This window comes from Epinephelus lanceolatus, chromosome 8 (genome assembly GCF_041903045.1).
Source record: "Epinephelus lanceolatus isolate andai-2023 chromosome 8, ASM4190304v1, whole genome shotgun sequence".
Classification (NCBI taxonomy): Eukaryota; Metazoa; Chordata; class Actinopteri; order Perciformes; family Serranidae; genus Epinephelus; species Epinephelus lanceolatus.
The window spans coordinates 18,386,647-18,409,181 of record NC_135741.1 but is presented as its reverse complement, the minus strand read 5'-3'; the positions used below and the strand labels follow the sequence as shown (position 1 = coordinate 18,409,181).

General features: G+C 41.5%; 1 protein-coding gene across 1 annotated transcript in view; it reads left to right on the top strand.

The window, feature by feature from the left end:
• Positions 1–18,035, top strand: part of LOC117257711 (poly(rC)-binding protein 4-like) — a 56,747-nt gene extending 38,712 nt beyond the window's left edge. The window contains exons 8-14 of the mRNA XM_033627990.2: positions 279–353; positions 3,364–3,435; positions 6,809–6,850; positions 6,943–7,018; positions 7,518–7,567; positions 12,801–12,970; positions 17,088–18,035. Of these exons, the coding sequence (XP_033483881.1) occupies positions 279–353; positions 3,364–3,435; positions 6,809–6,850; positions 6,943–7,018; positions 7,518–7,567; positions 12,801–12,970; positions 17,088–17,433 (831 nt within the window). The 3' untranslated portion in view covers positions 17,434–18,035. The remainder of the gene's footprint in view (positions 1–278; positions 354–3,363; positions 3,436–6,808; positions 6,851–6,942; positions 7,019–7,517; positions 7,568–12,800; positions 12,971–17,087) is intronic.
• Positions 18,036–22,535: the final 4,500 nt, after the last annotated feature.

Here is a 22,535-nt window from a genome sequence, read left to right as displayed (position 1 = left end):
AAGAGCTCTCACCACACGGCTTCAATAATTCAATGAATGACTAATATTATCAAACGGAAACAAGGAAGGGAATAATGTCGGTGTCATTAGCAGTTTAGTTCATCATTAATTGTTATTGTATCTTAATGTACCAGAGAGTTACACACCATTTGCACTTAGTGTCTCACTCCTTGACAGGAGAGCTGATGTCATTTCAGAGAAGATGAGCTTATTCATGTCTTTGAAGTTTCCAGTAAGCATTTATTAAAACCTCTGACCCCTTGCCTTTGACTTTTCAGTCTCCTCCAAAGGGTGCCACCATCCCCTATCGACCGAGCCCTTCACCAGCTGCCCTCCTCATTGCGGGAAACCAGGTGAGAACCATTTTACCACACAAGTTGTGTAGCTTATTTATGATATGGTAGCACAGCGGTTCTCACACTGTGTAGTGAATCCTGCTTTATAGTTTTAGGGGCTTCACAGGGGGTTAGAGTTAGACCGGGGGAGGAAATGTGGATCTTGAATGAGCTGAAGATGAATGAATCTGTTTCCTGTGGGAACAGTAAAAGTGCTCTGAAGCTAGTGAGGCTATTATTTTACAAGTTTTATTCAAACGGCAAAACTAAATGTTGAGTTTAAGATGAGCAGATTTTTGACAGGAGAGAAATCTATATTCTTGCTATTTTTTCAAAGAATAACATACAATTTGGCTATTTTGTTAGATGTTAAAATACTGTTAAACGTTTTTGTTATTTTATTTATTTAAATGATTCCCAGGAGGAAGGAGGGCAAATGCCATGATAACGGCTCTGTTATGCTTAAGGCAAATGCTTGCAGATGTTTAGCAGGCATAGTGTTTACCATGTTCACCATCTTAGTTTAGCATGTTAGCATGCTAACGTGCTAATTACTCTGCACTAAACATGAAGCACAGCTGAGGATGATGGCGAGGTCATTAAGTCCACAAAATGACCATTTGTAAATCAATATGTCATGCTGTGTTACCTTGAATTACTGAGGAAAAGTTTTTCTTACATGCCTTCAACACTGATTTATTGATTGATGGGGGACATTTAACAACAGCAAAACTATATCAAAACATCTGTTTACAAACTCTTACACAACTCCTGTAGTTTGATCCAAGTCTCATTCATCCAGCTGTACGCTCAGTACTTCCCAAACACATGCATTTTCCTTAAAACCTTAATATTTAAAACTGAAGTGAAAGTGAGACTCAACTATGCGGTCTTTAAAGCCAGACTCCAACACTAAGGTTTTTGGGAAAATGCATCTGTTACTGAGTACTGAGCAGACGACTGGATAAATGAGACTTGGATTATACTGCACGAGTTGTGTGAGAGTAAACAGATGTAAACAGATGGTCCCCAATCAATCAATCAATCATTATGATTTCTGTTTTCTGTTGAGGCATGCGAGAAAAACACTTCACAAATTCAAGATAACATGGCATGACTGACTGCTTTACAAATGGTCATGTTGTAGGTGAAGTATTTCTTCAATGGGATCTGCTTTGGAAACTCCCCACGTACCTTCTCAACAGCTGAACTGGGGGCCATGTCCGACAATTTCTGTAACCTTCAGAAACTGACAATCCAACAATCACACCCACTTCACACATGTGAGAAAGTAGGCAGGGTTTAAAATCCTCTCTCTAGCTCACTTTTTTATTAGCTGCGACCGTCAGCTCATTCTGTCCGTCCGTCGGTCCATAAAAAATTTCCCACCCTTTGGCGGCCACGATTTTTGCCTTAGGAGGCTGAAATTTGGCATGGAGGTCAAGTGTGTGTGTGTGTGTGTGTGTGTGTGTATGTGTGTGTGTTTATGCCAGTGGACCTTTTCCAAAGCAGACATTTTGACTTGTCATAGCAGGAAACGCACGGGTGAAGTGATAACATTAGCAGTGGCTCAGTTTCATTAAGTGTTCCGGTATGCTGTTCTGCACAGTACTAGGCCCTCCTGGTATGCAGTGCAGCTTCCTGCGAAAAAGGCACCAAACTTCCACATGGATAAAAAGACTTGCCCAAGATTTTGTGGAAATATTGGTCATGAGCCAAAGGACAGCTGATTAACTCAACTGGCAAAAAGGGGCAGTGCATACTGTAGATACATGCACATACATTGTTGCAAATCTTTTCTAGCATGATCCAGCCCTTTGCCTGCCATTTTGCAGGTATTTGGTTATAAATCTCCCAGTGATGGTGCTAGAAGAAAAGTTGATTGAAGTTACAACAATTCATCCATAAAGATCTGAACTAAATTTAATAGCAGTCTCAATAGTTGTTGAGACATTTCTCTCAAAACTACAAATGTGGACCTCGTGGTGGCATGACACAAGATAAGGGAAAACTTTGACCTGCTGATGGCACTAAGTGAAAAGTCAGGAGATCGTTTAAGTCATTAGGATTCATCCTCCAAGCACCATGACTACCTGCAAATTTGTAATGGTATTTTAGCATGGACCAAAGTGACAGACTGACTGACAGACTGACATTAGAGCCACATCGCCAGCAGGGCTAAAAAGTTTGAGATCCACGAGATTAGAATTTGTGGCTGACACCTTCACCTTCCCACCTTACATGAAACTACAACTGGTCACTGGAGAATGTTCGGAGGAGGTATTACCACTGATCCGATCTTTCACTGAAGTTCTTGGCTCACTCTTGTGGAGAAACAAGACTCATGTAGGTGCTCCCTGGTGGGGGATTGGGTGTGTGTGTGTGTGAGGGAGGGGTTGAGTGTTTGAGAAGGGACAGATATCCACCCTCCCATGGAGCAAGTCACAAGATTAGCCAGCGAGACTGGAGGCCTGCCGTCTCCTCCGGCTGCAGCAGCAGTCAGATATTCTGCATAGCTGTCAGCAGTTCTGACAGTGTTTGTGCTGCCTCAGACTCTGGTCAATTTATGGAATGGCTTTGTGTTTTTGATATTACCCATAATAAGCTATCAAATTAAACCCGGGGCGAGGTCCTGGTCACTGGGAGATGGCTTTAATGAAGGCAGCGCAGTGATAAGGGATGTTTGTGTAATTTGTCAGAGGAGAAAATGAAGTGGAATGGGAAAGGGTCTGCGGATGAGTCATGGCCTATAAGCCTGTTAGGTGTGTTAAAGTGTCAGAAATGCAGCCTCGAGAGCCCATCTCAGAGCAAATTTGATCTGTGGCGAAAGAGCAGGGGGGAAAAATGAAACTGGAAGTTTTTATTCATTATTTTTTACATAAAATTTACCATGGAGGGTTTCAGCTGGTGAGAACACATTTACTCTCACTAATCATCACTTCCATTGCAAAAATAATGACTGTTTGGACTGTATAAACATCAAGATATTTCAGTAATGAGCCATGTACTTTCCTTTTGTGCTTTGCAGGTGTTTGAGGCGTCAGAATTTGCACCCCACCCTCTGTACTCTGTCACCCAGGGTGGCCTGGACCTCCAGCAGGTAACTGGACATTCATTAATGTAAAAAAACATATCCAGAAATCAACTCACATTTTTTTAAACGTTGGTCCTAAACTTTACTATGGAGTGCAGGAGGAATGAGTGTCAGGGCTGTGAGGACCTGAGGGTTGTGTGGTATGTCCAAATTTACACAGTCCATCATCTGGCACAAGGCATTAAAAACAACAGCTGAGCGTAAGCTGCAGCTATTGTTCTACCCCGTCACAAGAGCTATAACCCTTCATGAAACATGATGCCATCACACACCACCACCACCACAGTCTTCTTTTTTAGTCCTGCCTAGCTCTGCACCAGAAACATTTCGGCTTTAGGAATATTCCTCCCATGACGGCGATAGCAGATACTGTCATAATAACAGCAGCCTCTGACAAATCAGCTCGTCGTTGAAGGGAAAAAATAATAATTGTGGGTAATGAAATATAAAGACATCACAGTTTAGATCACTCATGCTGTAAATTGCAAGATTATTGCTAATAACTTTTAGTGTTCTGTGCTTTCCTGTATAAACACACCTCTAATGTACTGATGCATTGTAAAGGCCGAGCTCCCCTCTCCAGTTTATGACCATATAGGATGCACTGGTAATAGTAGCCAGACAGCTGGCGTTAGGCAGAATTGAGTTAAAATAGACAGATGGATGGATGGATAGATAGAAATGAAGTTAAAGTGAGTATCGATGGGTAGAGTGAGAGGAGGGCAAGGAGGTTAACATGCAGTATGTGAGTCTGCATTATTTAAGATAATGTGGGGATAAGACAAAAAATGACGTAGCCAACAGGCAAGACTGCACAAATACTAAACATGCTTTTAGCAAATTCTTTAAAAAGGGTCAGGTCATCAAAATAACAGAAAAAAAGAAAACATTTTTTTAAGAACCTCTAGTGGTATCTAGCCATGCAGGCAGTTTTAGCTTTGTTTGCTGTGGTTTTGAGGTACTGGAGCTTTTAGGCATTTGTTACAGCCCCAGTGCCAAAATGGAGGGAAGGGAATTTTTTGTGCTGCTCACAGGATTGAAAAGTGGCCTCTGTGACACATGTTGCATCTTTTATCCCTTGGAAAATACAGAGTCAGGCGCTGACTCTTGTGCCAACTTTTTAGGGGGCAGGGAGGCAGGTAGCGCCTGATGTTGCTCAGCGACCATAACCAGCCCTGTATCGTAGCCTACTTACCAGAAATCAAGAGTTCGGAGCTGATGTTCTTCCAGGTGTTATTTTTTAAGTGTGTTTTAAAATATTGCGGGACAGAGAGCAAAGCTCTGGGTAGACCTGCTACGAGCCATCCAGTCCCAGTATGACCAAAATGAGAGCTGTGTCAGCATACTCAGCGCAAAGTCAAACACACTTTTGGTGGGTGTTGGCCTCCGCCAGGGTTGCCTCTTGTCACCGATCCTGTTTGTGATATTCATGGACAGGATCTCGAGGCGCAGCCGGGAGGAGGAAAGGGTCCGATTTGGGGCAGATGATGTGGTTCTGTTGGTGTCATCTCACCGTGACCTCCAGCATGCACTGGGGCGGTTTGCAGCTGAGCGTGAAGCAGTCAGGATGAGAGTCACCACCTCTAAATCTGAGGCTATGGTTCTCTGCCGGAAACCGGGGGTCACCCCCTCTAGGTTGGGAGAGAGTTACTGCCTCAAGCAGGGGAGTTCAAGTATCTTGGGGTCTTGTTCATGAGTGAGGGTAGAATGGATCGTGAGATGGTTCAGCAGTTTGGTGCGGCCCTGCAGTGATGCAGGCATTGTGCTAGACCATCGTGGTGAAGAGAGAGCTGAACCAGAAGGCAAAGCTTTCGATTTACTGGTCCATCTACGTCCCAACCCTCACCTGTGGTCATGAGCTCTGGGGTAGTGACCGCAAGAATGAGGTCACAGATAAAGGCAGCCGAAATGAGTTTCCTCAGAAGGGTGTCTAGGTTCAGCCTTAGGGATAGGGTAAAGAGCTCAGACAACCAGAGGGAGCTTGGAGTTGAGCCGCTGCTCATTCACATCGAAAGGGGTCAGTGGAGGTGGTTTGGGCATCTGATCAGGATGCCTCCCGGGCGCCTCATCTGGCCTGGGAACGCCTCGGGGTCCCCCAGGAGAAGCTGGAAAGTGTTGCTGAGGAGAGGGACGTCTGGAGATGATGTCACCTGAGTCAGCGTTGGTTGGGGCTGAAAACTACTAATTTGAAGGACAAAAATATGGGGTTGTCGAGTTAGAAAGAAGTAAGGTTACTAGTTCTCTGAGGCATCTCTGCTTGAGGGTAGTGGCTTGTAGCTACATTAGCTATGACTAACATAACACACCCTCATGTTTTACTGAATTGTCGGTGGCCGAGTTGCATCTTGGGCATTGTAGGCGCCATGTTTTGAATGGGATATAAAAGACAATATCTCTTGGTCTGCTTTGCCGAATTTTATGCTTCAAAAAAAATTACAATGTTATAGAACGGGCATGTCCCACTGGTAGGAGGCCCAGGGCAGACCCAGAACACGCTGGAAGGATTACATATCTCATCTGGCCTGGGAACACCTTGGGGTCCCCCAGGAGGAGCTGGAAAGCGTTGCTGGGGAGAGGGACATCTGGGGTGCTTTGCTTGGCCTTCTGCCTCCACAACCTGACCCCAGATAAGCTTACCTGAAACTTCTGTGTAAACGTCAGGAAATTTAGACGCTAGGAACATCACTACTTATATTAGGTGTAATATCAATGCTCAGTTTATGTACCTTTATCAAATGTGCGAGCCCAGTTTGTGACAAAGGGAAGGGTTACCACTTCAAAACTTTTCTGCATAATGGGTTTGATACACCGCAAGATGTTTTGAATGGATGAATGGATGAATTGGTTGATTTTGCAATTATTTTAATTATCTTTAAAATTAAAGCAGTGTGACCACAAATGATGGGGAAGTAAAACTGATTTATCAGGACAGTCCACCAACAATCTTCACAGCAGCTACTTAATAGTCCGTATAACTGTTGACACTGAGGTCTGTGGATTATTCAGAGTAACAAGGACATTGTGTTTAAAAAAAAGTGATTTTCCTGTTGAATCTTTCATTATCTGTAATGCTGTGAAAATTACAAGCAAAACTCAGTTCACTTCCTGTGCATTGGGGTGGACGCTGCAAATTCAGAGATGTCAAAGCCTGGACTAATAAAACCAAAACTGTGGTGCCTGCTCTGGGAACGAGACCACTAGAGTAAATCGAAAAGTATGTTAAGTTCAGAGCTGAACTACAAACGCTCGTTTCTCTTACTCTGAAAAACAAAAGAGGCATGTATTGACAGTGAGGCACTTCCATTAAGAGGTTGCAGATTTATTGCCTGTGTGATGTTTTATTGCTGTAATTTACCTAATGCAGGACGCTCTCTTTCAGGCCTACACTTTGCAAAACCAATATGGCATTCCACACTCAGAGGTAGAGTATGAGCATCTGTGGAAATACTATGATTTAATATAACATGAGTTCTTTATGGTTCAGTGCATCAGGTTCTGCTTTCTGTTTTACAGATGGCCAAGCTCCATCAGCTGTCAATGCAGCAAGGCCTGAGTCCAATTGCCCAGCCTGCTCAGACTATCATACCTGGTATGTAAAACAGTAATACTAGTATTTGCCCTGAATTATATTCCACTGCTATGACAGTCAAACAAGTGGGAAAATAAGCAGCTTGCAGAGTTTCGTCTCTGTTTCTCCAGCTCTAATTTGTTGCAGATTTTCCACCTGCCTTTAGAAGTAAGAAATAAAGGCTCGCTGTCATTAGCCGTGCTGATAATGTGCTTGTGTCAGTGAGGAAGGAGGAGATGAGGCTTTATAGCTCTCTCATAGAAACTATTATGTGAAATGATACGTTCCGCAGAGTCAGAGAACTGGGAGAAGGAAAAGAATGAGTGTCGTGTTAAACATCGGTCCATTAAAATGGAAATTAACTGCTTTAACATATCAAGCAGTTCCCAGCTCAATGGGTTTTTCCAGCATATCAGTGCCGGGTTTGTGTGGCTTCACTTGTGCTAAAGGAGTTGAATGAATATTCAAATGTCTGTTATGTCAATTTCATTCAGTCGATTCCCGTGTTTTCTCTTGCCAGGGATGGACTCCAACTCTCAGACATCTCAGGAGCTGCTTATTCCCAATGATGTAAGCAGAAGCAACTTTTTTATTCTTCATGTTTTTCGTATTTTCCCATCTGAACGACGAGGAAAAAAAAAAAAAAAAAAGGAAATCAGCGCTCATCTCACATGTACACAGCGCAGGAGCAGGTGACTTTGAATGCAGTAGCTGCAACTGCAAAGGCTTGTGGTGTAACTTCAAAAGAGACGAGAGACATGTTGGCAACTTACTAATTATCCTCATTATTCTAACCTCAGACTAACCCAAGGTTAAAGGGATTCTGAGCTGATATGGATCCTTTTCGCATTATTGTCTGGGCTGCAGTTGCAGTGTCTTAGAGTGACTCCCATGAGTGCTCAGTAAATCCTCTCATGTTCCCTGACCTACTTAGAGGCTGTCTGCTGTCAAAACAGCCAATAAGAAAACAGACAAAGATCCTTTCCCTCCTCACTTAGCCTCCGCCAGGGTTTGATAAAACGTCTCTCCAATCTGAGAGGAGAAATCACGATGCATAGATACACTTCAAAAATAAAGTCAGACTGCATTTCCCTTCAGACGATCGCTGCGTATTTGGTTTGGATGGAGAGCATCTCGCTTTTAATTGTACTAATTTGCTTCCTATTGAATTTAATTTAGAAAAATGACAGACAGAAAGCTGTCTTTTAAAGTCAAATTTATGATGATTCATGATTTAATTTGCAGATATTTCATCCAGAATACACACAGAACAACAATGACTGTAAGAACGAAATGTTCAGAATGTTTAAAGATGAGCCTGGCATTTATTTTCTGTATTTTTCTCACTGTCAGCAAATACGGTAAAAAGACCAAAACACTCAATATGTCAAGTCTGATGGTTGTCAAATCTTTTATCAATAATGTACCCCCTTTGAAGTATTTTTTCAGTCCAGTACACCCCGACCAGCACAAAACATTTATGGTAGAAAAACAGTGAACAAACATCAGTATGACTGTATCAAGCCCCCAGGAACAGCGCCAGGCTTTGAAGCCAATTGGACGTAGTGGCCAAACTGTGGAATTACAACTTGCAGGTCCGTGATGTGATGCCATTGGGCAGATTTACATTGTCTACCACATTTCATAGTTGACTAGTAGTCGTCATTTAGGGCCATTAGTCAACTAGTTGCCCACATATTTACGATATTAATGTAATTATTGAATTATATATTCTGGGCGGGGCAACACAATGGTTTGAGTTGAAGGTGTGAGAAAGAATAGTATCAGTAACATTGTTAACACTGTGCTACATTACAGAGAAATATAAAACCGTACTAATGAGCCTTCATTAATATAGGCCTATATTTTATCTACAAGTGCACGTCACACACTGAGCGAGCCACCTGTTAATGACGCTGTCGGCAAAGCAGTAATGATTGTGCTAAGTGGCTAATGGGCATGTAGCTACTGACATGTTTCAGATGATACGTCATGTTTGTAGTCGACCAATGAAGATGAGTTTACATATCAACTTGGTTTCGTCCTTCACCTTCTCAAAATGATCCCACACTTTGGATTTCCTGCCCGACATGTTATTAACTAGCCTGTGGAATAACTGCAGTTACCAGCCCTGTGCACATGCTGCATCTTTAAACACCTGGAAAACCTAAACCCCTATCCAGTTCTCTTTATACATTCATGGATTGTGTTCGTTGAGGCAGTTGACAGTTTAGAGCAGATAATGATTGTCTCGAAAATAAAGTAAATGTTGTTCATCAACCTTACATTTACATTTTTACCGAACTTATTATAGTGCAATTATTTTAGGAATAATGCAAAAAATAAAAAAAAATAAAGCAAAAAACTCTTGGGGTACCCATACCCCCATTTGAGAAAAAACAGTGTTAGTCCAATTTATAATGACTTCCTGAAACTCATTACTTCCTAATGAAGATGTAAAACTTTGAAATCTGGTCACAAATATATAGTTTCGTTTTTAAAAGCCAAAGAAAGATCCTGAAACAGCTAAGCACTGTTAATCTGTACCCAAACAGGAGTAAATAAGTGCATTTGCAGGAGACCTTTTCTCACTGCAGGTTTCTACTCGCCTGTGAGTATTTACAGCAGCAGGATGGTGTACGTGGGACTGACTCAAAATAAACTACAGTGAAGGAACATGTCAGCCTGTGCAACACTGTGGCTCACTGCTGTGTTTCAATAGTTGTTTGGTATTTTCGTCGGTCTTTTCATAGGATTTGTTTGTTTGTTTGTTTGCAATAGAGTCCGCCAGGAATGGGCCCTAAAACACGGAAATGAGTTTGGTTCCTTTGTCTTAAAGTCAGTGGGTGTTTTGAATGGGTTTCTGGTTAGATGCCTGGAATAAGTTATGTGGTTAACACAAGCTTTAGAGACTTTCACATTTTGTTCTACAACATAAAATACATCAGTAAATACCCCCCTTGTGAACTTTGACGCTTCTATATGTCTTAAAAAGGCTGGCTAAATGAGACTACAGATCATCATCACGCCAAGTCGGGCTGATCACGGCTTTACAGTTGTGTTATGGTGGGGTTGTAAGGTCATGTAACCATGGTGTAGCACGTTTATAGCCTAATATTAGCTTTTTACTTCTGGCGAGTGCATTAAGGCTTCAATGATCATATAAGTAGTGGTCATTTGTGACGATTATCTTGCTGAAAAATATGTGTAAGTATCATAAACATTTGTTTGCCACACAGTTTATTTTTGGCAATAATCCAATATCCAATGGAAAAAATCATGTAGGCTTTTTGACGAGGTAACGTAATCCCTGGTGGACACTATTAAAAAAAATAAAAATAAAACCGCCTACAGAAAATTGCTTTTTTTGTTTTGTTTTTTAATTTTGATTTTTATTGGCAGCCACAGGATTTACAAAAGATAATTACAAATGCTTCACGCCTGTTTTGATAATTAAATCACAACAAAATCAGGTGCTTAAAGGGGAGAAGAAAATAAACCACTGAAATAAATAAATTAAAACAAAAGAAAACATTAAGGTTCAAATCATTTACTAATAGATTCCTCATCAAGACAGCCACCTCTTTAATCTGAGGGAAATTTGACATTTGTTTTACTGTCTAATAGTCACACTTTGACCAGTTAGAGCCCAAATGAAGAGAAAATAAATATATTTTAATTATGAGAAATTAAACTTTTACTTACAACTTGTTTTGTTTGTAAACATAGGAAAATATAATAAAATTTACAGATTAAAAAGTATCACGTTATTTTGCAGGCATTATTTGTTGGTACCGAACAGAACTACTAAAGTACAGGACAAAATAAGTGGAGGGAATGGCAATTGTTAAGTTAGTCACGTGTGTCTTGTGTAAAAACCAGTGTTATTCTTTAAACTAAATTTATCAAAATCCTTGAGTGTCAGCAAAGAAAAAAATCAAACGTGAAATTAATTTTCAGTTTGTTCTCTTTGTCTTATAATTGAGAAAAGAGGAGAAACAAGGTTTGGATTGATTAGGTTTCAGTGCTCTGTACAGCCACTGCCCTTCAACAACATTTCTAAAATGCCTGAAGGCTCTTTTAACCAAGTAAACCCCCACATGGCGAGTGGCACAATGCATCAGAGGAATGAGGGAGTCCAGTGCTATACGTGACAGGGACAGCTGTAAGCTCCAGCCATTGTTCCAGAAGAGAGGACTTATAGCCATGACTGAGCCTCCTCAGCCCTCCGTCCCCCCTCAGGCCGGCCGCACAATCCCGCTCTGTGCTCACACACTGAACACCGAAGGAGACTTCTGCACACACACACATACACACACACAGATGCATTGAGAAACTGCTTACACCCAGTCAGCAGTATGTACTGCACTTCTGCGCGAGGAAGATTTAGCCGGAAGAAAAATGGCTGCACCCTCACCATCCCATCCCTCTTCCTGTGTCCTTTCAAATGACTGCCTCAGCAGGAACTCAACAATATGTAGGCCACTTATAGTTGAGGACCAGGAGTGTAGTGCAGCATTAATGATATTTGAATGCTCAGGGAAAATAATCACCACAGCAAGCATACCTGCTGTGTCTCCTGTGTCATTTATTTAGCTCTGGCTGCATTTTTTTAAGGGTTGTTCATATAGGAATGCTGCTGTCTGAGGTCATGCACACCAAAGTGGGTGAGCTGTTGACAGCTGGTGTCTATTGACAGCTGGTGTAAAAGGCCAGAGTCCTGTGGAGATTCTTGGTCTCAGTGGGGGAGACATGTTATCTGTGATTTGAGGACTGTCTGTAGTGGCTATTGTCTCTGGAGTTGCTCTTTAGGCCGGCCGCTCTCACTGAATAAACTGCTGAGCCAATAATAGCCAGGCGGACTGACCAGATCGCTGTGTGACAAATCAGACATTGTGGAACAGGCTGCTTACTTCTCAGGAAAGGAATGTGAAATGCAGGGGACGAGTGCAGCACGAACGCCCTGTTTGTGTGTGTATTTCTACCTACTGTATGCGCCAGCCGCTGTTAAGCTGCCAGCACACACGCATACTACAAGTACTTCATCACTGTCTGTCCCACTCACCATATATCTGGCAACATAACCCTGTCACTGAGCCTTGACACCCTGCACTTGAGCTGATACGCAGCCCCCGAGCTCTGGCTCTGTTAAATATCTATTGTCACTAATAGGCGGGGGTCCAGGTTGGGTAATGAAAGCAGAACAAAAGTGATAATGCATTTTGGAATGCAATAAAAAAACTCATGTCACTGTCTAATCTACTCACAGCAGAGGGAACGCTCAAGCCGACGGGACTGTATGTTATATATTTGAGTTATTTTCCCATTATGTTTTCCATTAGTGCGGAGATGCATCTAGCTGGCATGTGTTTGGGAAGTGATTTGTTTGGGAAGTCATCACCACTCTAAGGAATCAATAACCTTTTAGCCACTCAGATTAATGAGAGGCAAATGTGCTTTCTCTCGTCTCTTTTACCGGTGCACACGCAGTAGCAATTAAGGGAGGCTCCGGGAAAAAAAAAGTGCTTTTGACATGCATGATGGATGACCAATCCACTGAAGACAATGTAATTGCAATATTCAGAGTAGACTGCATTAAGTCAGCCCAACAGCAGCGCACACTTCTTTTTTATTGTAATAGTGTTTTTGCTTTGAGGCTTTCTGTTAGAATCACTTCCATCGGTATTACAACCAGCACTACGAAAATCAGTCGAATGATTTATTGAAGCCTTTCCTCGTAAACCATGTCTGCTTTTTTTTCCATCAAGCTGACAGATCTGTCTCTGCCTCTGTCCTCCTGCAGCTGATCGGCTCGATCATCGGCCGTCAGGGCACTAAGATCAACGAGATCAGGCAGGTGTCAGGAGCTCAGATCAAGATCGGCAGCCAACTGGACGGGACGAGTGACCGTCATGTCACTATCACAGGAACACCGGTCAGCATCAACTTGGCCCAGTACCTCATTACCTCCTGGTAAGACCCAGTGTACAGCCGCCTAATGAGTCACCGCGAGTGCAGGCCTGAGAGAAATGCATTGATTCAAAAAGGGTCAAAGGTCATGCCATAGAGTGATAAGTGATAATGAGGTATGTCCTTATGCTGCTGGTAATTGGCCTCGAGGGAATGAGTAAAAGCCTGGTGGTATTGTGCGACACAGAAACGTTGTTTTGTTGGAATTCAGTATTTGCAGTGCAGCTCTGGCATCTTTTTCTTAATTATCTTTTCCAATACTTAAAGATCATAATGCGACACAAGGCTTACAGTGAAGCACCGGAGTACACATGACAAAAAATCTGCACATATGAAGTAGTTAATACAAATAAAATTAGTCAGAATAAGAAGAAAAAAAGGCAAAGTACAAATAAAATCCATAAATTATATATTTTTTTTATGCAAATTAAAATACGATACCAAACTGGTAATTATCAGTCCTTCCTATTAGAGATTCACAAGAGGCAACGTCTGTCATTAATTTTAACTATCCATCAAAATCAGGTTTTGTCTGACTCTTGCAATGATGGACAATAAATCTCGCTTAGAGAAACACTGTAGTAGGAGAGACCCATCTCCTCATAAACACAGCTGCGGTGATTGTTACAATGATTAATGCAACTGCTTTCTAATAGTTTTGATTAATCATATCCAAAAAGTAGAAACAAAAGAACAATCATGTTGAAATTGGCTTTTCGTCCTTAAGGCTCATTTACACTCCATTCATGTATGAAAATAGATCCGTCTGTTTCAAGTGTTGTAAACGGTGGAGCAGGTCATAATCACGTACCTTTAAATGGAGGCAGTGTTGTAGACAGCGGTGGTCTGTGAGGCCATTATATCCTCCTGAGACCCCAAACTTTTGTTTGGTTTGCATTCTTAATTTCTCCTAGCTATTTGGGATCAGTAGGACCTGGTAAGTATAAAAAAAACTAAACACTGTCAAAGATAATAAAGGCTGCTCCTAAAAACAGACCAGGTGACAAAAACAGGGCGGGTAAGTCATATATAATCACTTAAATGCCAAATAAACCTACTTAAGTGTTAGTGTCATATTTTAGTCACACACACAATATCACAGCCAAACTATTTTAAACTAAGGTACAAGCACTGCAAGATGAATACAACAACTTCCTTCCTGCAAATGTTTCACAATAAAAGCCTTGCTAGAATCGAAAATGGCAAAACTTTACCATCTAAATCACTGCGGGGCCTCTTTATCTTTAAAGGGCAAAGGTCGATGGGAAAACTCCAACACTCAAACGACCAATAGTGTAACTTCATTAAGCAGAAGTGACCATATTTGGGCAAGAGGGTGGATCTGTGGAGAAGCTGAGGACATTATCAGTAGACAGCCTGTCACTCAAAGCGGCCTTACCCTTAATCTTTCATAACCTTAAGCCTTAATAAAATGTAAACAGGGGAGTTATATAAAAAATTCTACCATGTACAGTTGTCATGATGGGGGGGATTAGCTATAGACCAGGTTGTAAACATGTTTATTTCTGCTATGAAGTTGGGCATTTTAACATGGGTGTCTAGGGGGGGTTGACTCTGTTTTGGAGCCAGCCTCAAGTGGCCAATAGAGGAACTGCAGTTTTTGGCACTTCGTTGTTGACTTTATTTTTCAGCCCCACAGATTTGCCTCCTGTAAGAGACAGATTCTAGTGTTTATAGGGCTGGCTTCACTCTGCAAGGGCCCAGCCAAAAAAGTGGAAGTTGACGATAATGTAATATGATAGATCCATTGAATATAAGGATCTATTTAGGGTACAAAATAAGGTGCATCAACATGTCAACACATCACACCACTGAGCCCCTATGACAGCACTTTACAGCACGTGCAGACACCTGATAATCAATTAGGCCTATGCAATAAGAAATAAGAGCAAAACTCAGCAACTACACAAAAATGCCACAGTGAATAAAAATAGAGCCATCATTAAGCCACATAAACAATCTGACACTTTGTATAGAGTCACCAGCTAATTAAAACATCACCAGACGCAGAGAAACATGTGTGAAGAATAACTCCACAGCAGCTGCAGCCCCAAACACACATAATACAGCTGAAATACAGTTTCACAGTTTTTGCACAACCTGCAGCACACACACACACACACACACACACACACACACACACACACACACACACACACACACACACACACACACATTTAACAAGAGAGAGTTTGTTGTACTCACCTGTCTGAACGCGACTGTTGAACCATGAAGTCCTCCTTAATCTGCTCCAGGTCCAACTTCTCAAAGCCTCATACATCCAGTCCTCTCAATGTCTCAAAGTCTCAAAGTCCGCAAACATGAATATCACAAAGTCCTCACACACCTCAGTGAAGATAAAAGGTCCTCAGTAAACACCTGGAGGAAAACTCCATCAGCGTTATAGATCCAGGACCCACTTGTTCACGTGACAACGAGGGTGCGTTTGATTTGTATCACTTAGCATTCTGGCTGGGTGGAGCTGTAAACTACCAATTAATGCAGATACATTAACCCTTTGAAAGCTGAGCACATTGGCTTGATTTCTTTTAAAAACATGGGAAGAAGGCAATGAGCGACAAGAGAAAGTGACCTAAAGAATTAGCAAGAAAATAGTGGGAAAAAAAAGGAAAAAAAAAGAAAATTAAAAACATGAAAATTAGTATAAAAAAAGAAAAAGAAAAAGTTATAAAACAAACAGACAAGGAAAAGACATGAAAAGAATGATTAAAAATTATAATAATTCTGTAACTTTTTTTTAAAAAATAATAATAATAAAAATAGTTTTCCTATTTTTTAAATAAATAAATCTTTGTTTTCATTATTGTAGGAAGAAGCAATGAAAACAAATTCACTTAAATCTATAGTGTAAAATCAAAAGCGTGTCCACTGGGCTCTCCTGGTCACAGTACACTCTTCTCGGAGTGTGTTAGTTTTTTTTAACATTTTTTCATTTATCACCATAAACTCTGTCATGTTGCAGTTAAGACAGAGTCAGAGGTACTTTACGTGTTTTATTCATTTTTTTATTTTGTTGTTTTTACCTTGCTTTGGTTGCGAAGGTCTTTTGTGCAACGATCTGGAGATCCCTTAAGTATAAGAACAACACAAGGAGAAAACTATAAATACTAGTGAACATTATAAGGATTTTTTTTTTTTCAAACTATAAAACATTTTTTAAGTTTAAACTATACACCAGAATAGTGGTGGTGTATTTTAAAAGAGCACTTTGCACTTCTATAATAATGTGATTTTTTTGAGAGCATAAAAATCGGCGCAGCAGACGGAGAGACATCATCTTTTATATTCCAGTCAAAACATGGTGCCTGCAATGCCCATGGTGCAACTTAGCCACCGACGATTCACTAAGACATGAGCATGTGTTATGTTAGTCATAGCTAATGTAGCCACAAGTTGCTACCCTCAAGCAGATGTCACAAAGAACTGGCAACCTCACTTTTTCGTAACTCTACACCCCCAAATTTTTTGTCCTTCAAACTCAAAAGACATCACATCACTTACTGTAAGACCAAAGCTGTGTCTCAATTTGGATACTTCCATGAGTTCACTTCCATGTAGTACACTGTGTATACTATGTGCTTACTTGTGTAGTATGTGAATTTCAACAGGGTAGCATCAAATCGAGCATGGCTGTTGTGCACTTACCGTAAATGATAACTGCAACCTTTGGCTGCTTTTTTAACTTCTCTTTAATGGAAAATTACAGAGCACTGCTGGCAACATTCGACCCTTGTTGGCACCTACCAAAATATTTTCTGGCTTGATTGCTTGTTCACTGGAGCAGCCTTAACTGCTGCAGCTTTCTCAGCTGACATTTTCACTAGTTTAGTGGTCCTTCACCTTCCACCACATAGCCAAGATGGCAATCATTAAGGATGGGAGGCGTCCAGTGTTCTGCAGGAGGATGATAACTGAAACACAGCACAAGACTTTGATGTGTGAAATCAGTGGAGTTCCCCTTTAAAAGAATGTCCAGGCCCTTCACCCTGTGTTGCAGCAACAACATAATCCTCTAATCTTCATTCCCTGTCCTTTCTATGTCTCCCTGTCCTCCCTCCTCCTATCTCTGCCCTCATAGTTTAGAGACAGCCAAATCCACGGCCCAGGCAGCCACCATGGCAGCTCCGGTCGACCTCAACATGGCCTTCACCCAGCCAGCCTCCCCAGCTGCCTCTCCCGCACCCACCCTGGCCACCATGGGTGCCCTGACCCCGGCTCATATGCTGGGCACCCCATACGGCGCCATGCCCCTCTCCGGCCTGCTGGGGGTGAAGTCCGTCCCCTTTCTGACTCTGTCCAGCCCCGGCCCCACCGTGGCCGTCACTGCAGCGCCCTCCCACACCACCCTGGCCGCCTACACCGCCAAAATCTCCTCGGCCAACTGCATCAAAAAGCCAGAGAGACAGAAGTTTGCTCCGTACTGATGCAGCCTCTGAGTCAGATGAAGGACAGCTGCAGTGCTCTTCCACGAAAACGCCTGATGTAGCCATATCCGCTGGCAGAGATGCACTTGACTTTTATTCTACGATGCACCAACAGAGAAGAGACCAATGGAGATGTGGACAAAGCTATTAAAAGTTATTTACGGTTATAGATAATTTGTGAGTTTCCCCATGAAATGATGGACTGCTTTCATCATCACCTCATCACTGTTATTGATCACTGAAACAGGGCTGGAACCTCACCTGAGAAACACGTGTTTAATCCGTTTTCACGCGTGTTTCTCAAGTTAGAGCTCAGCTATAAGTATTTATCCTTCAATAAATTTGTAAATTATACTCAGATGACAAATGCTCTACTGTATGATGCTTTTATACAATGTCTATGTTTGCCTCTTGAAGTTTTTAAGAAAATTTGTAAATGTCTCTGGGGTTGGGATCTTTTTTTTTTTTTAATAATCTGTGCTATGGTACTGTACTTTACTGTTCAGTGTTATGTTTTGTTGGATTTTATTTTGAATGTGCAACTTGTTTAATCTTTATTTATTAGTATTGTTTCATTTATTAAAAGTCTTTGTTTCCTGACATCTCCTAGTTTTTATCTTTTCCTTCTGTATTCAGAGCACACCGGTGCACAAAAAGCTGCCAGTCTGCTCATTTTCTTCCCAGGCGTTCGAACAGTAGACCCAGCACTTGAACCAAATCTGTGTCAAATTAATGTAGCAGCACGGGAACACACATTCTGGAGGAAACAGCACACACAAAGAGATGCGATGCCAGATCCAGGTTATTTTTGTTTTCTTCCAAACAGAAGGCTGGATGGCAGCTTGTCATTCCAGTTGCCAGAATTTATGAGAGATGCTCTTCACATCATCGTGCTCTTGTGCCCCAAACAATAACAGCAGAATGAGACGGTGCAACCCCTGAAGAGGGGGAGAGCTCTGCCTGCATGCCAAGCATTGCAGTGACATGCATGTAAGTGTGCGCAAACAAAAACAGACCCAGTGTGGAGAGAGCACATCATTATACTGACTTCACTCACTGTAAGTCCCTTAAGATGCAATACAGTGAGACTTTAAGACAGAGAAGTCTGTGAAGTGAGAAAAAATGAGAGGAGTCACAATGACGCTGTAAAAAAAAAAAAAGAAGAAGAAGAAATTCAGTATCTGCATCAGCATGCACCACCACAGCATCATCATCCTCTGGAGAGGCAGCTAGGATCCTTTCATCCTAACTCTTCTCCTTTTTTTTTTCTGTGACTGCATCATGGATATGCAAGACACGGAGAGTGCACAGTCCTCATTGTTACCAAAGACATTTCAGAGGCAAACAGACACACAGCCCACGCGTACAACTTCAGTGTTATTCAGCTGAAGTCCATCGAGTGGCAAGGCTAAAAGATGACACGGAGGGGCCTTGAGATTCTTGCTTTTCTCTTCGAAAGAGCCCTATCTATCTATCTATCTATCTATCTATCTATCTATCTATCTGTCTATCTGTCTATCTGTCTATCTATCTATCAGTTGCAGTGCCACTAAATGAGCCAAACTACACATCCTGATGATGATGTCTGTTAATGTTTGCTTTATTTTCAAACAGATTAGATTCAGATTATTTCTAACCATCCTACAGGAATTCTTAATGGGTCACTTGTGCCACCTGTAGGCCACACATCACTACTCATTACTGAGACGGTGTAAACTGACTTCGAAGCAGATCCACAGTATATGCAGGCACACGGATAAAAACTTCACTTTAACTCCAGCTGTATTATTATATAGAGATATATATATATATATATATATATCAAAGAAACAGAAACACTGCATTTGAATATCAAAGCTCGACGTTAGTGTCAGCATGAAGCTTGAGCTGGTGAGAGCAGGGACCTTGGCTGTCACTGCAACTGAAGACTTTGTCTTTTTTTATGTCTTTTATTCTTCTGTGGTGGACCCAAGGGTTGTGTGACAAGCTGTTACCACCACACACACACACACACACACACACACACACACACACACACACACTTCAAGCACACCAGTGGTAGATTGCAACTTAGTACATTTACTCAAGTTGTGTACTTAAAGGGACAGTTCACCCCAAAATCAAATATATATATTTCCTTGAACATGGAGTGCTATTTATCAACATATCAACATATATTGTTTTGGTGTGAGTTGCATAGTGTTGGAGATATCGGCTGTAGAGATGTCTGCCTTCTCTTGAATATAATGGAACTAGATGGCACTCAGCTTGTGATGCTTTTAAATCTCAACAGCAATGTCTCTTTCCAGAAATCATGACCCAGTTGCTCAAGATAATCCACAGACCTTGCTGTGAGCAGTTTCATGTTGGAACTATTTTCTTTCTACCAAAGTATGGATCTACTGCTCACGTGCACCAGTGAACTAGCTGATGTTACAGCTCAGCCGAGGAGGACGTCATTAATGTTCAGATCTCTAGCTGGCACCAGCATGAGCCTCTCATCCATAAGTAGATGCACGCTTCCTTCTGCAGTGAGAAGGTTGGCAGGTGTAGTTCAGTAAAAAGAAAAATAATTCCTACATGAAACTGCTCGGAACAAGGTCTGTGGATTACCTTGAGTTACTGGGTCATGATTTCTGAAAAGAGACATTGCTGTTGAGTTTTTCAAATGGCACTTTGAGCACCACAAGCAGAGTGCCATCTTGTTCACTTGTATTGGAGAAGAGCCAGACATCTCTGGCTCAGATATCTCCAACACTCAGCAACTCACACCACAACAATTTAGATTCACAAATAGCACCACAGGTAAGAGGAAAAAAAAATCTGTTTTTCTGATTTGGTGTGAACTGTCCCTTTAGGTGCAAGTTAGACCTGTTTGTACTTTACTTGAGAATTTAAAGTTGAGGCTACTTTACAGTCTACTCAGGGGTGTAAATATAGACAGTGCAGACAGTGCAGTTGGCCTTTATGAGTGATTGCCACCTTGCAAATATGCCTGTGTTTAAAGAAGAACTCTCATTTAATTAAAACAAGTGCCATTTGCTTTATATGCCCTTTAAAAAGGCAAACGGATCTCCATCATGTTTTTTTTTTTTTTTTGTCAAATAGTCAATAACATCTATAACAAAAGTACATGCTTATTCCAAATAAACTATAATCAACTGTTAAAATTGTTCAATTAAATTAATAATTTCTCATTTTCTTTGGTATATTCAGATATTCAGATATGCAACAATGATTGTTGGGTAATATGTATGTTAATGTTATCCAATGTCAAGTCTTTGATCATATGATGAGATGATACGTGCGCACAATAGTGTACACTATCGTGCCTGTCATGATAGTATGCACTGGGGCCCCTCCATCTAGTGCTCAGCTACATTTCAGAGGGAAATGCTGTAGCCTACGTTTTACTCCACAACATTTATTTCAACCACTGCAGTTACTTGCTACTTTTGCTGTTGCTTACATTTCAGTGCATTAACACACACACACACACACACACACACACACACACACACACACATATACAATATATATTTTTATTACATTATTTGTAGTCCAATATTCTCACTATTTCAGCTCATTCTGAGCTCCCATTTGGATTTTTATCTTCTAGATGTTTCACTATGTTCACCAGCTAGTCACTAACTGTGTCTGTCTGCTGTTTGGTGCTGAGCAGGTAGTGTACAGTGGGTGTTTAGAGCTTCTTCTTTTGGTCTTTGCTGAAAACAGCTGCTTGCTGCAGTGGAAACAACACTGTGAGCGGTGGGAGTAAACCAAAACAATAAAGTCGTACCAAAGTTGGCTACCCAAAGCAAAGATGAGTAAAAGAGTAGAGGTCTCACTGCTTTCCCCCACACAGTCTGTTCTTTGTGGTAACATGAATTTTTGAACATGAACATTCTGATACCTTGGAAACAAATTTGCAGAACAATTTACAAAACAACTATTGTTTAATACTCCAGATTCTTTCAGATGGAGATCTTCTACAAAATTACTGCTATCAAAAAACAACTTAATGTTTAATATTTCAACACAATGAAAAGTCATCATTAAGCACATTTTTGGGACCTGTGGTTCCCAACCCTTTTTCTCAGGGGACTCCTTTGCTATCAGTTGGGTAAACTGACAACCCCTGACAAAGTGACATACATTCAGCTGCCACTTTATTAGGTACACCTTGCTAGTACCAGGTTGGACCCCTTTTGCTTTCAGAACTGCCTTAATTCTTGGTGTCATAGATTCAATAAGATGCTGAAAACATTCCTCAGATATTTTGGTCCATACTGACATGATAGCATCACACAGTTGCTGCAGATTGGTCGGCTGCACATCCATGATGAGACTGTGGAGGCCATTGGAGTACAGTGAACTCATCGTCATGTTCAAGAAACCAGTTTGAGATGATTTGAGCTTTGTGACATGGTGTGTTATCCTGCTGGAAGTAGCCATCAGAAGATGGGTACACTGTGGTCATAAAGGGATGGACACGGTCAGCAACAATACTCAGGTAGGCTGTGGTGTTTAAACCATGCTCAGTTGGTACTAAGGGGCCCAAAGTGTGCCAAGAAAATATCCCCCACACCATTACACCACCACCAGCAGCCTGAACCGTTGATACAAGGCAGGATGGATCCATGCTTTCATGTTGTTTACGCCAAATTCTGACCCTACCATCTGAATGTGGCAGCAGAAATCCAGACTCATCAGACCAGGCAACGTTTTTCCAATCTTCTATTGTGTAGTGTTGGTGAGCCTGTGTGAACTGTAGCCTCAGTTTCCCGTTGTTAGCTGACAGCTGACTTCAAGATTGGACGTGTTGTTGGTTCAGAGATGGTCTTCTGCAGACCTTGGTTGTAACCAGTGGTTATTTGAGTTACGGTTGCCTTTCCATCATCTTGAACCAGTCTGGCCATTCTCCTCTGACCTCTGGCATCAACAAGGCATTTTCTCACTGGATATTTTCTCTTTTTGGGACCATCCTCTGTAAACCCTAGAGATGGTTGTGTGTGAAAATCCCAGTAGTTTCTGAAATACTCAGACCAGCCCGTCTGGCACCAGCAACCATGCCACATTCAAAGTCACTTAAATCATTAAAT